Source organism: Saccopteryx leptura, chromosome 1, assembly GCF_036850995.1.
Source record: "Saccopteryx leptura isolate mSacLep1 chromosome 1, mSacLep1_pri_phased_curated, whole genome shotgun sequence".
In the NCBI taxonomy this organism is placed as follows: Eukaryota; Metazoa; Chordata; class Mammalia; order Chiroptera; family Emballonuridae; genus Saccopteryx; species Saccopteryx leptura.
The window spans coordinates 44,678,750-44,690,910 of NC_089503.1; the positions used below are offsets into that span (position 1 = coordinate 44,678,750).

Sequence of the window (12,161 nt, forward strand, 5' to 3'; positions counted from 1 at the left end):
TTTCTTTCTGAGCCTCTGTTTTCTCGTCTTGAACATGGGGATCATAATTACAACACATCACATGGTTATTAATATAATGAATGGAAATCTTAACACAGGGCTCGACAGAGAGAATGGACTCAGTGAATAACGAAAGATATGCAAGGTGGGAAGTGGGCACAGGGAGGAGGAGGGTGAGAAGGAAAAGAAAGAGGCAGAGGAGGAGCTGCTGAGAGGCCATTCAGAATAGTCACCTAGAGCACGGCCTTCGCTGCCCCACAGCCAGGTTCAAATCCCAGCTCAGTCGCTCACTAGCTCTGCGACCTTCTCGCCCTCTCAGCTGCCCGACCCCTACAGTGCAGGTAGATGCCTTCTACCACGGAGAACTGTTATGTGGTTTAGAGAGGTTATTATGTAGAGGAAAAAAAATCCTTAGAACACTGGCACACTGTAAGTGCTATATAAATGTTTGTCTTTTCATTCTCCTCTGACAGCTACCACCACCGTCACCATAGAAGCTGAGCACATGTAGCTTGAGAAAACTCAGGTGGGCCCACTGTCCACCACCGCTGCCCGGGCTGCCTTCGCCAGCCTCAGGTCTGGAGCAGCCACGGTGACCACTGTGTGTGCACCAGGAGCAGAGAGAGCGCACATCCTGCGTAAGAGGGAGACAGAATGGCTGAAGCAGGCGCTCTGCCTGGAAAGGGAGGCTGTCGAAGGTTCTTAGTCAACTGAGCTGATAAAATGGAAACAGCACTGACTCCAGAACTGGTCAAATGTGCTTTCAAGTGTCAAGTGCTCCAGGTATTCAACCACCATGAGTCCTGGTGTCCCTTTTCATAAAATAGGATCACTGACACCCATCTCAGAGGGATGCATGTAGACAAGACATAACTGTGTGGGTAGCACCCAGCACAGGGCCTGGCACATTGAAAGTAACCAACCAGTAGTCACTCTTCTTATTGCTATTACTATTCAATGAGACATGTGTCTTCCCTTCGGCAGGCTCTGGCAGGGGGTGGCCCATGACCACACTCAAAGGACCATCCACATCTTTAAGCAACTACTGGCCATAGTTCTTGAGAACCTAGGATTGGTGTTGGGGTTGAGGGTAATTAAATAACTAAGGAATGGGTGCCAGCCCAGTGCCCCCCCCCCCCCCGCCTTCTTAACAATGAAAATGTCTGAGAGCAATGTTTAACCAGGGGCAAGTCCTGGTCCCTGGAGGAGACTAATGCCATCTTCAGCTTAGGAGCCTCCCCACTTTTCTGGAAGTGGACTGCAAATGCAGTGGGCAGTAGAAACCATCTACAGCACATGCAGACAGAGTTCGGAGTACCCAGGCCCTGGAACAGAAGAGGAGCTTCAGCAAACTCTCCTTCCCAGAAGAATGTTAAAGCTTGTTCTTTCCAAAGCATAAAAACCTTTCAGGCCCCACAGGGCCTTTCAGAAGAGTTCCCCGTCCCTTCCACACCTCAGCTCCATACCTGGAACCCAAACACAGCCAATATTGGCAACTCATTTTGAAAGGAGAAAATAGTCCTTGTTCCAAAAGAGAGTCAGCTAATTTCTGTTTGAAGTTAATCATTAAACTGACGTTGAGTCGGTTCCAGCCCCAGGTTGGAGCAGTTCTCTGTCCCCATAGTCCTGAGCAAACCTCTGTGGAGTCAACACTCTTGAGCAAGCTGAATGATTGAGTCACAGAATCCTTGGAGAGGATCCTGTTTGCCCCAACACCATCACAAACTTTCCAAGTAAAATCAGACCGAAATCACTCTCTACGAGATAGTGGTCCCTAACCCAAGAAGCACATTAGTGACATGCAAAATGCAAAAACATCCACCTCAGCTCCTACTGCAGACCGATTATATCTGAATCAGAACATTCCTAAAGTTCCTCAGAGATACTAATGTGTAGAGTTGAGAACTTCTGAGTCATACTTTGGCCCAAGAACCTGAAAGGCCAAAGACTGAACCAGAAGTCACCACTATGGGCATTAAGATGATAAACTCTAAATTAAAGAGACTTGGGTTCTAATTCTGACTCTACTGTTTATGAGTCGTGCAACCCTGAGCAAGTCCTTTAAGCCATTTCTTCAACTATAGATGGGAACAACACGATACCTTCCTTGTAAGATGGTTTTGTGATAAAAAAAGAAATAATATCTGTGAAGTACTCAGCAGTGTTTGAGTATTGGACAGCAGTACTCAAAAGTTGTATGGTATTTACTTCTCCCCTGACCAGACTGGCAAGCATTTACCTTACTCCTCTCGATTTCCTGAAGAGCTCCGATCAGTGATTCTGGGACTCTGGCTGTGCCACAGTCACCCGCAGAGCTTGTGAAAATGTAGATTCCCAGCCTTGCCCAGGACCTCTGTCAATCTGGTGTTGGGGTAAAAAGATCTGTTCTCACAACTCCCTGAAGTGGGAACGTATCTTCCTGTGTCTGGTATCTGAAGTCTACCAACAGACATTATTTCCAATGAGACCACTGGTTCTATCCTCAATGTGATGTCATTTCTCAAGTAAAAGAGTAAACATGAAGCAGCCCCTCATGAGGTCCTAAGGTTACCAATTGCCTATACTTGTGCTAAAATAAATGTTTAGACCTCAGGTGCACGGGCAAACTCGTCGTGAAGCTAATGAATTATAATTCCCATCGCAATGATTGAAAACCACTGTCTTTTTCGTTGTGCCTTCCCCTTCTGTAGTACTGGAGTGGCTGCAGCTGTTTCTGGGATCCTGCCAACAATCTGAGTTGCAGCATATGTTCAGTTTGGTGTTGGTGGCTATGTGGAGATGAGGAAAGAAGGGTGATTTTATAACCGACATCTTACACACAGAAAAGTGGTCGAGGGTCTGAGGGCACTGAGCCATCAAGTAGAGAATGAATCAGAGGGGCCAGCCACTGAGAGGACGTGACTCTTCCCAGGTCACACAGCAAGCAAACGCTACAGCCAGGACGACTCCTGAGCCATTTATTCCCATCAAACCAGCTTCCTCACGCTCTCTCCAGGGCTACCAATTTAACCCTGAACCGTGAAGCTCACCTTGGCTATGATGCGGCACAAGGGGGCCCCTTCCTGAGTCAGGCTGAACAGGTTCCCTGTGCTGGATTCCGTGGTGGAGATGTTGTCCGAGGCATCGATTTTCCTCACCAGTGCCTAAGAAAAAAGAACAAGAAATTGATAGTAACTCACTCCTATCTCCCCCTTGTTCATTATTCTTAACAGAAGATCAATGGACCCATCCTCTTAAGTGCCCCCTGGTTTCTATAATCTTGTCCCCTCCACCTTCCTACTGTGGAGGTGATGAGGATCTAACTTTGGAAAAAGATTTGAGTCAGCATGGAGTCGGAGCTACATTTCAGAGGTATGGGGTTCTTTCAACCCCCCAGGGCATGGACAGCAAATGTGCCCGGCTCCACTGGGTCAGAAAATCAGCTCTCAACATGGATGGTCTCAGCAAGGACCATTTTATTGTGCTACTGACTCCTCAGAGAACAGAAACCATTAGTTAAATAAACCATCAAGTTGAAAATACAGCTGCAGCTGTGACCAAAGAAGTGTCTTATTTTGGACGGCTATTAGCCAACAAGGAACTCCAGCTGGGCAATGGGTTAAGGGGTTGAGTCAGAAGAAGCCCTGTACAGTAGCTTAGGTCTCCAGCCAGGCCAAAGCAGCAACCCTGGAGGCTTGTCAAAAGGTGGGTAAACACCGTGAACTTTCACACTGATCAAGGCCGGGGAATCCAAGGCTAGTGACAGAGGGCTGCAAGTACTAATGCAGGCCCATGGAGGCTGGGGAAGAAAAGCAAATGGAAAATTTTTCAAGAAGATAAGAACATTATTCCTAGAAGAGGTTAGCTGATTTCTGAGAAAAGCTTTTCACATATCTTGAAACCACTTCATAATCAGCCACTTGCTTTGAAGCATGTTATTCATTGATTATACATGATTTCTACCCGCTAATTAATGCTAGTTTCTTGAGTTTTTCCTGAGAGGCGTGGAGATGGAGATCGGGGAGGGTTGGAGGCCTCATGTAACAAAGTAAGGTCTTCCGAGATGGGGGCTCTGAGCAGCCACTTTCTCACTTTTGGCTGCCATGTTGATTTTGACATAGTAAATGGATTCGTTTTCAATTAATTCCGGTATTACGGAAATTATACTTAAATGGAAACAAGGAGATCCGAGTTCTAATCCCTGCTTGCCTTTTTTTTTTTTAAACACACTGTGTTGATGAGGAAGTATATATATTGTAAAAGCATAGACTTCAGAGGCAAACTGCCTGGGTTCAAATCCTGGCTCTGCCACTTTTATTTATGTGTCCTAGAGCTAATGATTTAGCCCCATGCCTCAGTTTCCTCATCTGCAAAATGGTGGAAATAACAGTTTGTGTCTCATATGGTGATTATATTCATCTATTTAGGTTTTCAATACATACAAAGGACTTTTCAAGGTACCTGGCACTGAGAAGCAAAATAAAATTGTTAGCAGTTATTATTTCGTGATCTTCGGCAATTGAAATAAACTCCTTAGGCCTGTTTCCCCATTTATAAGATGATTTAAATTAAGGGGGTTTGAGGCTCCAGATAAATGGCTCTCCCTTTTTTCTTCTTTATTCAAACTCATAGGATTCTTCACACTAAAGCGAGTATGTATTTAATCAAATAACATTAAATATAAAAATTATTCTCTAAGATTTGATAGATGCCTCTTGTAAGATATTCAACAAAAGGTAAAATTAATAATCAAGATTTGTCACTACAAATCGCTATAATGAGCATATTTCTTAGAATCCTTCCCCGTCGTTACCGTAAGCGGTTACATAAGTGGTAGTAGTGCTCACAGGAAAATGCAGATTTCACATATTGGGGTCCTGTGCCTAAATGATAATTACCTAATGCTTCTGATTAGTATTTGCACTTGAAGCAAATTAGCATTACATTAAACAATTCAAACCCAATGTCTTCTGCAATCACTTGCTACGATTAGACAATTTTATGTCTAAGAATAATTTCTTTTAATGTCTATATGCATATTACTGTAATTAAGCCCCAGCTATGTCTCAGTGAGTCAGCTCTCTGACAATGAAAAGGCATTAGCATCCTTTTCACAGGTCTAAATTTGGAAAGACACGAGCTCAAAGACTCCCTTGAAATTGTCAAGTCCCTAAGTACCATTAAGACGTCGGAGCTGGAGGGGCCCTCAAAAGTCTCATCCAAACTTCATTACACAATTGAGGAAACGGAGACATAGAAATCTGACATGTGGCCCATAGTGACATTGGACCTTAACCATGTGAATCTCACTTTCTGCTTTCAAAAGTCGGTAAATCCTCCCTCAAGATCAGGTGGGACCACAGGTGAACAAGCAGAGATAAAAAGTATCAGAGCAAGGAGGCTATCCAGGTTTTCACCAAATTGGAGAGTGGTTCTCCATCCTGGCTTCCATAAGCATCTACAACACTGCCCTCTGGTGGCCAAAGCTCCGGCTGCAGGGGGACAGAGTTGACAGAGTTTCAGCTACTGCCCCTCTGGACCCACCGCTGTGTTCTTGTCAAGGCTACACTTCTCCTGAGCTACTCCCTGCCATGACTGTGGGACAGCGGACTCCTCTAACGGGTGACTTTGACTTGAAAATTTCAAGTCACTTTCCACTCAATTCTTCCTTTCTCCTTTTCTTTCTCGGTTGTCAGACCTGCAACGGAGTTTTCTACCCTGCTTCCTGCTTCCTCCTCTTTACCCTTTAGAGGCAATAAGCATTTCTTATCAAGTTCTATCTTAGTGTCAGCTTTAAACTCACACAGCCTCTAAAATCAAGTTTCTTCAGGAAATCAATGAGGAATTGGATAAGTTTCAAAAATGTGCCTCATTCTGTATCATGAAAAGAGCATTGAAAAAAATGGAAACAAAATAAAGGAAAACAAGCTGATGAGGCTGAATGACAGATATGTTTTCTTAAAAGATAGACTATGCAGATGTGAAGCACAACAATGAGATAATGAAAAGTAGGAGAGAGGGATAAGCAGGAATTAAGAAGATGCATGCAATTTTCCTGCTCTAAATAAGAAATTAGAAAAGGAGGAGGGATTTTTAATTGTTTTTCAATCAGAAAGAATGACTGCAGCCCAGTGATATTTATCAAGAGAAGTAAACTCTCACATAGCAGCCTGAAATGAGTTTCTCAGAGGGCGCCAGGGAAATATAATGAAGCCTCTTCCTAAAGCTGCAGGTGGAGATTCTACAGTTAGACATCATTAGGGCAGCCCAGTTATGCAAAAGGATTACATAAATGTGACCTGATTTGACAGGGTGCAGTGTTTTAAAGATGGTCACAAATGCTTTGCTATTTCTCCCATAGAGATGTGGGTTCTGATTTCCTTCTTTTTGAACGTGGAGTGGTTTCAGTGACGAACAGAAGACAGAGCTTGGCATAAGTGATGTTCTAAGTCAGGGGTCCCCAAACTTTTTACACAGGGGGCCAGTTCACTGTCCCTCAGACCGTTGGAGGGCCAGACTATAAAAAAAACTATGAACAAATTCCTATGCACACTGCACATATCTTATTTTAAAGTAAAAAAACAAAACGGGAACAAATACAATATTTAAAATAAAGAACAAGTAAATTTAAATCAACAAACTGACCAGTATTTCAATGGGAACTATGCTCCTCTCACTGACCACCAATGAAAGAGGTGCCCCTTCCGGAAGTGCGGCGGGGGCTGGATAAATGGCCTCAGGGGGCCGCATGCGGCCCGCGGGCCGTAGTTTGGGGACCCCTGTTCTAAGTCATCCAAGAGTCCTAGGAGCTGCCACCCAGATTTCCTGGAATATTCTTTTTGGAGTCCTGAGTAGCCATGTAAGAAGTCTGATAACTCTTAAGACATTCATGCTGGAGAAATCATGTGTAGGATCCCTGATCAATACTCAGCTGACACCAGCTCTCCAGCCATTCCCTCCATGACACCGCCTGTGTGATAACGTTGTCTAAGGCTCTGGCTCTCCAAACCATCTGCAAGCCGAATACTATCAAGTGACCTCTGTTGATGCCTCATGGAATAGAAGAATCACTCAACCAAGCCCTGCCCAAATTTTTGACCCTTAAAATGATGAGATATAATAAAAAAAATATTGTTGTTGGGCTTGTTTGTGAGGCATTAATCAAGTTCTGGAATACAGAAAAAAATATAAAGATTAGAATAAAAATATTCAAATGATTATTAGATAAATTTCCAGGTGAAATGTTTTGAAAATGTGATTATAGTATTGCCTCTGTCTTAAGAGAACATATTGAAGAAATGTATGTATTAGAACTCTGATGAAAAACAAGAAAAATTGGACACACTCTAGAGGAGATAGACAAAATAACTTAATCCAGGCTTGGATTAGCTATTGGTTTAATGGGAAGATCTCTCCTAGGTAGGACTATCCAATTTAGGGAGGCAAATGTGGATAAGATCTCTTTTTTTTACCCCCCATTGATTTGAGTAAGAAAGAGAGAGGAAGGGGGAGAGAGAAGAATCAATTCGTTGCTCCACTTTATTCACTCATTGATGGCTCCCCCTGACCAGAGATCGAACCCACGACCTCGGCACACCAGGACAGTACTCTATCCACTAAGCCACCCAGCCAGGGCCTGGATAAGATCTCTTAAAACTGGAGGTTTGGGGCAGACCCAGACCTTAATTGATTTCATTTCTCTCAATAAGGCAAATCCCAAAATCTGGAAGAGTTTTTTGGAAAAACAAAAGAATGTGCCAGAAAAGAAAGAGAAGTCAAAGTGGGGAAGCCAATCCAATCCAGCAACCATGTTCATTCTATGAATTAGGAAAGAAACCAAAAACCCACATGAGATGCAAGGTAAACTTAGAAATTTAGCGAAGTCTCCCTGGAAAGATCAGGGGAGTAATGAAAGGCAAGAGAATGCCAGAGGCAGAATTCATTACTGAAAAATAAAAAAGATGTAGCAGAAAGAAATGTTACTCGAGGCTAAAATATTCAAAAGAGATGAAAAGATAGTGTTCTGTGAAGCACATGATAAGGGGACTCACTAGGGGGCCAGATTTGAATGGTATCACTAGTAGACAGGAGTCTCATGCCTAAGCGATTCTCTGGCAAAGGGCAGGGACAGTGTCCATCGTGACATGAAACAAGAGTGCTTGTGTATCCTAGTCAAGTTTTCTTTTTCATTAAGCCCTAAAAGAGTTTTACAAAATACATGACCCCTTATACATTTTTAACTTGACAGGTGAAATTTTTCATCATAAGTTTAAAAAACAAAGTTGGAATAGATGCAATTTCCAGCAGACGAAGCAGTGACATGAAATATAACCACTGTTTCACTCTTGCAGATGTATTCAGTGAAATCTAAATACCAAAACAACTTGATACCATCATCATCCATTTAAAATTACATGCATAATCTTTTTAACATTTGTACAATTTGCATTTTTCTTTTCAACCTTATATTTATATTCCCATTTCAATTCTCCCTCAAAATTTTATCATAATGTTATACATTTAAGTTTTAAAGTGTTTTCTTGATCACCCTTATTATACTTAGCATTAAAATAAAAAATTTTATTTTATTTCCTCTGATTATAAAGCTCTAAGTGTTTAAAAATAATCTCTTCTTGCCTGACCGGTGGTGGTACAGTGGATTGAGTACCAGCCTAGGCTGCTGAGAGCCCTGCTCACCAGCTTGAGTGAGGGCTCATTGACTTGAGCGTGGGCTTCCCAGCTTGAGTGTGGTGTTGCCAACTTGAGCATGGGATCATCAACATGATCCCAAGGTTGCTGGTTTGAGCTCAAAGGTTGGTGGCTTGAATCCCAAGGTCATTGATTCGGCTTGAGCCCACCAATCAAGACACGTATGAGAAGCAATCAATAAACAACTAAAGTGAAGCAACTATGATGAGCTGGTGTTTCTCATCTCTCTCTCTCTCCTTTCCTGTCTCTCTCTCTCTCTCTCTCTAAAATAATAATAAGTTCTTCTTGGTTGAGTTATCATTATAATTATTATCAGTACAACTGGTCAAAACATATAGATTATAAGTTTAATAAGTATTTATAAGTCATAAGAATTAAAATAGTATAAATATATCTCTTAATGAGATAAATGATTCTTTTTATTCTCTTAAAACTTTCTAATTCACCCACATATTTATGATTGAATATTGACTTAATGCTATATTTTAGATGTAAACCCTGAAAAATCTTGCTCCCATAAATCTAATACAGGGGGGAATAAGAGTTATATATCCAACTTGTATAGCCAAGCTATTCCACCCTTTGAGCACATTCTGAGTTATGTAATCACACAGTGATCTATCATCAAACACTATTTTTAATGATCTGCCAGCTGATAACTCCTCTAAATTGGTCCTCCTTTATATTGATAAAAGCAAAAAATTGGAAACCATTTGACTTGCAAAAGCATTTGTTACCCAATCATTAAAGTCATTCATTCACTATCTCAATTTCTGGGAAGAGTTCCAAAATACTTTACCAAAGGCTTATCAAGTAACTCTGAATTATACCCACCACTCTTTCCCTTAGAGAATCTTGGGTTATCCAAATTCTTCACAAAGGATTAGGAAAGTCAAAACATGATTAATTTTATTGCCAACACAAATTTTTAAATCAAATATTTTTGTGTTTCAAATATATATATTTTACCAAAACCTTAAATCTGTAACTTTTGCTTATTTAATTTGTGGAAAATACCCACCCTACAAACTAATTGGCAGAAATAGTTCATCTAGTCAAGTCAATAGCCACATCAACTTAACTTCTTCATAATAAAGGACTGACTTCATTTTTAATTTAAAAATATTTTGATACGGGTTTCAAGAAATGCTTAAAAATCATCTAAAAAATCAACATCAAAAATTTCTTTTCATGTTAAAAAAACCTAACAATATTTTTTAAAATTTTTCCATTGATTTGAGAGAAAGAGAGAAGTATCAACTCTTTTCACTTATTCAACTTAGTTGCTTTTATTGATTGCTTCTCATATGTGCCCTGACAGGGAATCAAACCCAAGACCTCGGTATGCTAGGACAACACTCTATCCACTGAGCCACACAACCAAGGCAAACATCGACAATTAATGGAAATCATTCTCTAAGGGGAAATGCTAAAAACTGTCAATATTAAAATAATATAGAGCTAAAATAAATTTTGATTTACTTGTATATGTTATAAAGCCAAAATTAAAACAATTTACTAAATTTTCAATTAGCAAAGTAGTATGTAGCTATAATTATAAATTAATTATAAATCTAGAAGTATGATAAAAAGACATTGCATTTCTTTGCTAAATAGGTATGTATGTGTATGAAACTCTGGTGTTCACTTTACAGAACAATTAAACAAGATCTGAGAAGAAGAAAATCAAAAAGCATTAGATTATATCTAGTACCTCTCATGATCAAATTTCATATATTTAAAGAAGGAAAAAGTCTTTACTGCTTAAACAAATTAGTCCAGCTGCTAGCAGCGAATTTGACCTTTTATTAACAGGAAAAAGAAATTAATATAAGTATTTTATAAAAGATTTTGACAAAATAAGCTTTATCTGCTTTCTTAATGTACATCAAATCTGAAAAAAGAGGACAATCACATAAAACTTGTGAACACAGATTTTTAACCAATATATCTTGAAAATTTTGGCCATTCTCAAAAATATCTCAGTTACATTTAAAAGTCAGTCTCATTAACCAATAGGTCTTTGGCTTTTCAAAGATACTTTTCTTTACAGCTATTGACACAGGGCTGAGTATAAAATGTAGCTAAAGGAAAATTGCTTGCATTTAATTACCTGCCCCTCAAAAAAACATTTTTAGGGAGCAATGTGTCCTACCAGTACTCTCTTTGCTTTGTTTAAGGATGATATCCCTCAAAGAGCCATTCACAATTTGAGGCCAGTTGGAGATGGGAGGGATGAGATAAACTGAAAACTTTAATAACTTTCTCTCCAACACCCCTCTCTCTCTCTCTCTCTCTCTCTCTCTCTCTCTCTCTGTCCCTCACCCCCCTCACCCCACTCCCCACCCGTATATCTGAATTCAGAAAATCCCCACACTGGGCAAAAGCCACAACTTCCAGTGCCTTTTTTTAACAGAAATATGCGTAAAACAACTCATGGAGGCCTGAGGGTTTTATGGTTCGTGAATGAAAGTTCTCCTTTGTAGATCCCCCACTCACATTCCCAGGTCTCTGCACAGCCAGGAAAGCACGGTAGGATTTGGGATGAGTGATGAGTATGGCCTTTCTTTTGGAAAGTAGTAGAAGGATTATTAGGGGAGAAAAAAAACAAATGAAAATTGAAGACCTGGAAATTAATTTCCTTAAAACTACACGTGCTTGCATTTCTCCTGGGAAGTCTCCGGGAGCCTAGAGAATGCAGTGCCTCTGAAGTGGTTTGAAGACCACTGGCCTAAGTCACTTCCAGGAGCTCAAATCAATGCAGTTGGGGGGAGGGGTGCAGAAGCAACGCATTTAGAGGTGAGCTAGAAATTAAGAAATGGTGGGTGAAACAGAGTGCAAATCAAGCAAGTCCTTTGGAAGGAGTTGCAAATGCCTGACTGCTTGCAGAAAGATGAAAACTTGTCAAATGTCCTCTAAGACAGTGGTGCCCAAACCCTGGGCTGCGGACCGGTACCGGTCCATGGGCCATTTGGTACTAGTCCGCAGAGAAAGAATAAATAACTTACATTATTATTGTTTTATTTATATTTAAGTCTGAACGATGTTTTATTTTTAAAAAATGACCAGATTCCCTCTGTTACATCCGTCTAAGACTCACTCTTGACGCTTGTCTTGGTCATGTGATACATTTATCCGTCTCACCCTAAAGGCCGGTCTGTGAAAATATTTTCTGACATTAAACCAGTCCGTGGCCCAAAAAAGGTTGGGGACCACTGCTCTAAGAGAAAGAAGACATTTTTCTCCTATATATGGTGTACATCGCACCGCAACTAAGCTATGACGGATGCTTTCCTCCAGTGAACATGTGTTCATAATTCCCTGTGGACTCTGGACAAGGGAAATGAACGGACTGGCAACCTGCTGCAGCTGCAACCAAGATGGTCTCGCCACCTCCCTCTGTCTCCCAAGTACCAATGAGTATCTGTAAGGACCTGGGCTCCAAGGATGGAGTCCTGGGCCATGTTTCCTGC

General features: G+C 40.9%; 1 protein-coding gene across 1 annotated transcript in view; it reads right to left on the reverse strand.

Moving 5' to 3' along the window:
* The window catches only part of INSC (INSC spindle orientation adaptor protein), a 134,330-nt gene that overhangs the window by 53,709 nt on the left and 68,460 nt on the right, over positions 1–12,161 (reverse strand). Inside the window, exon 6 of the mRNA XM_066360562.1 lies at positions 3,030–3,143. Within this exon, the coding sequence (XP_066216659.1) occupies positions 3,030–3,143 (114 nt within the window). The remainder of the gene's footprint in view (positions 1–3,029; positions 3,144–12,161) is intronic.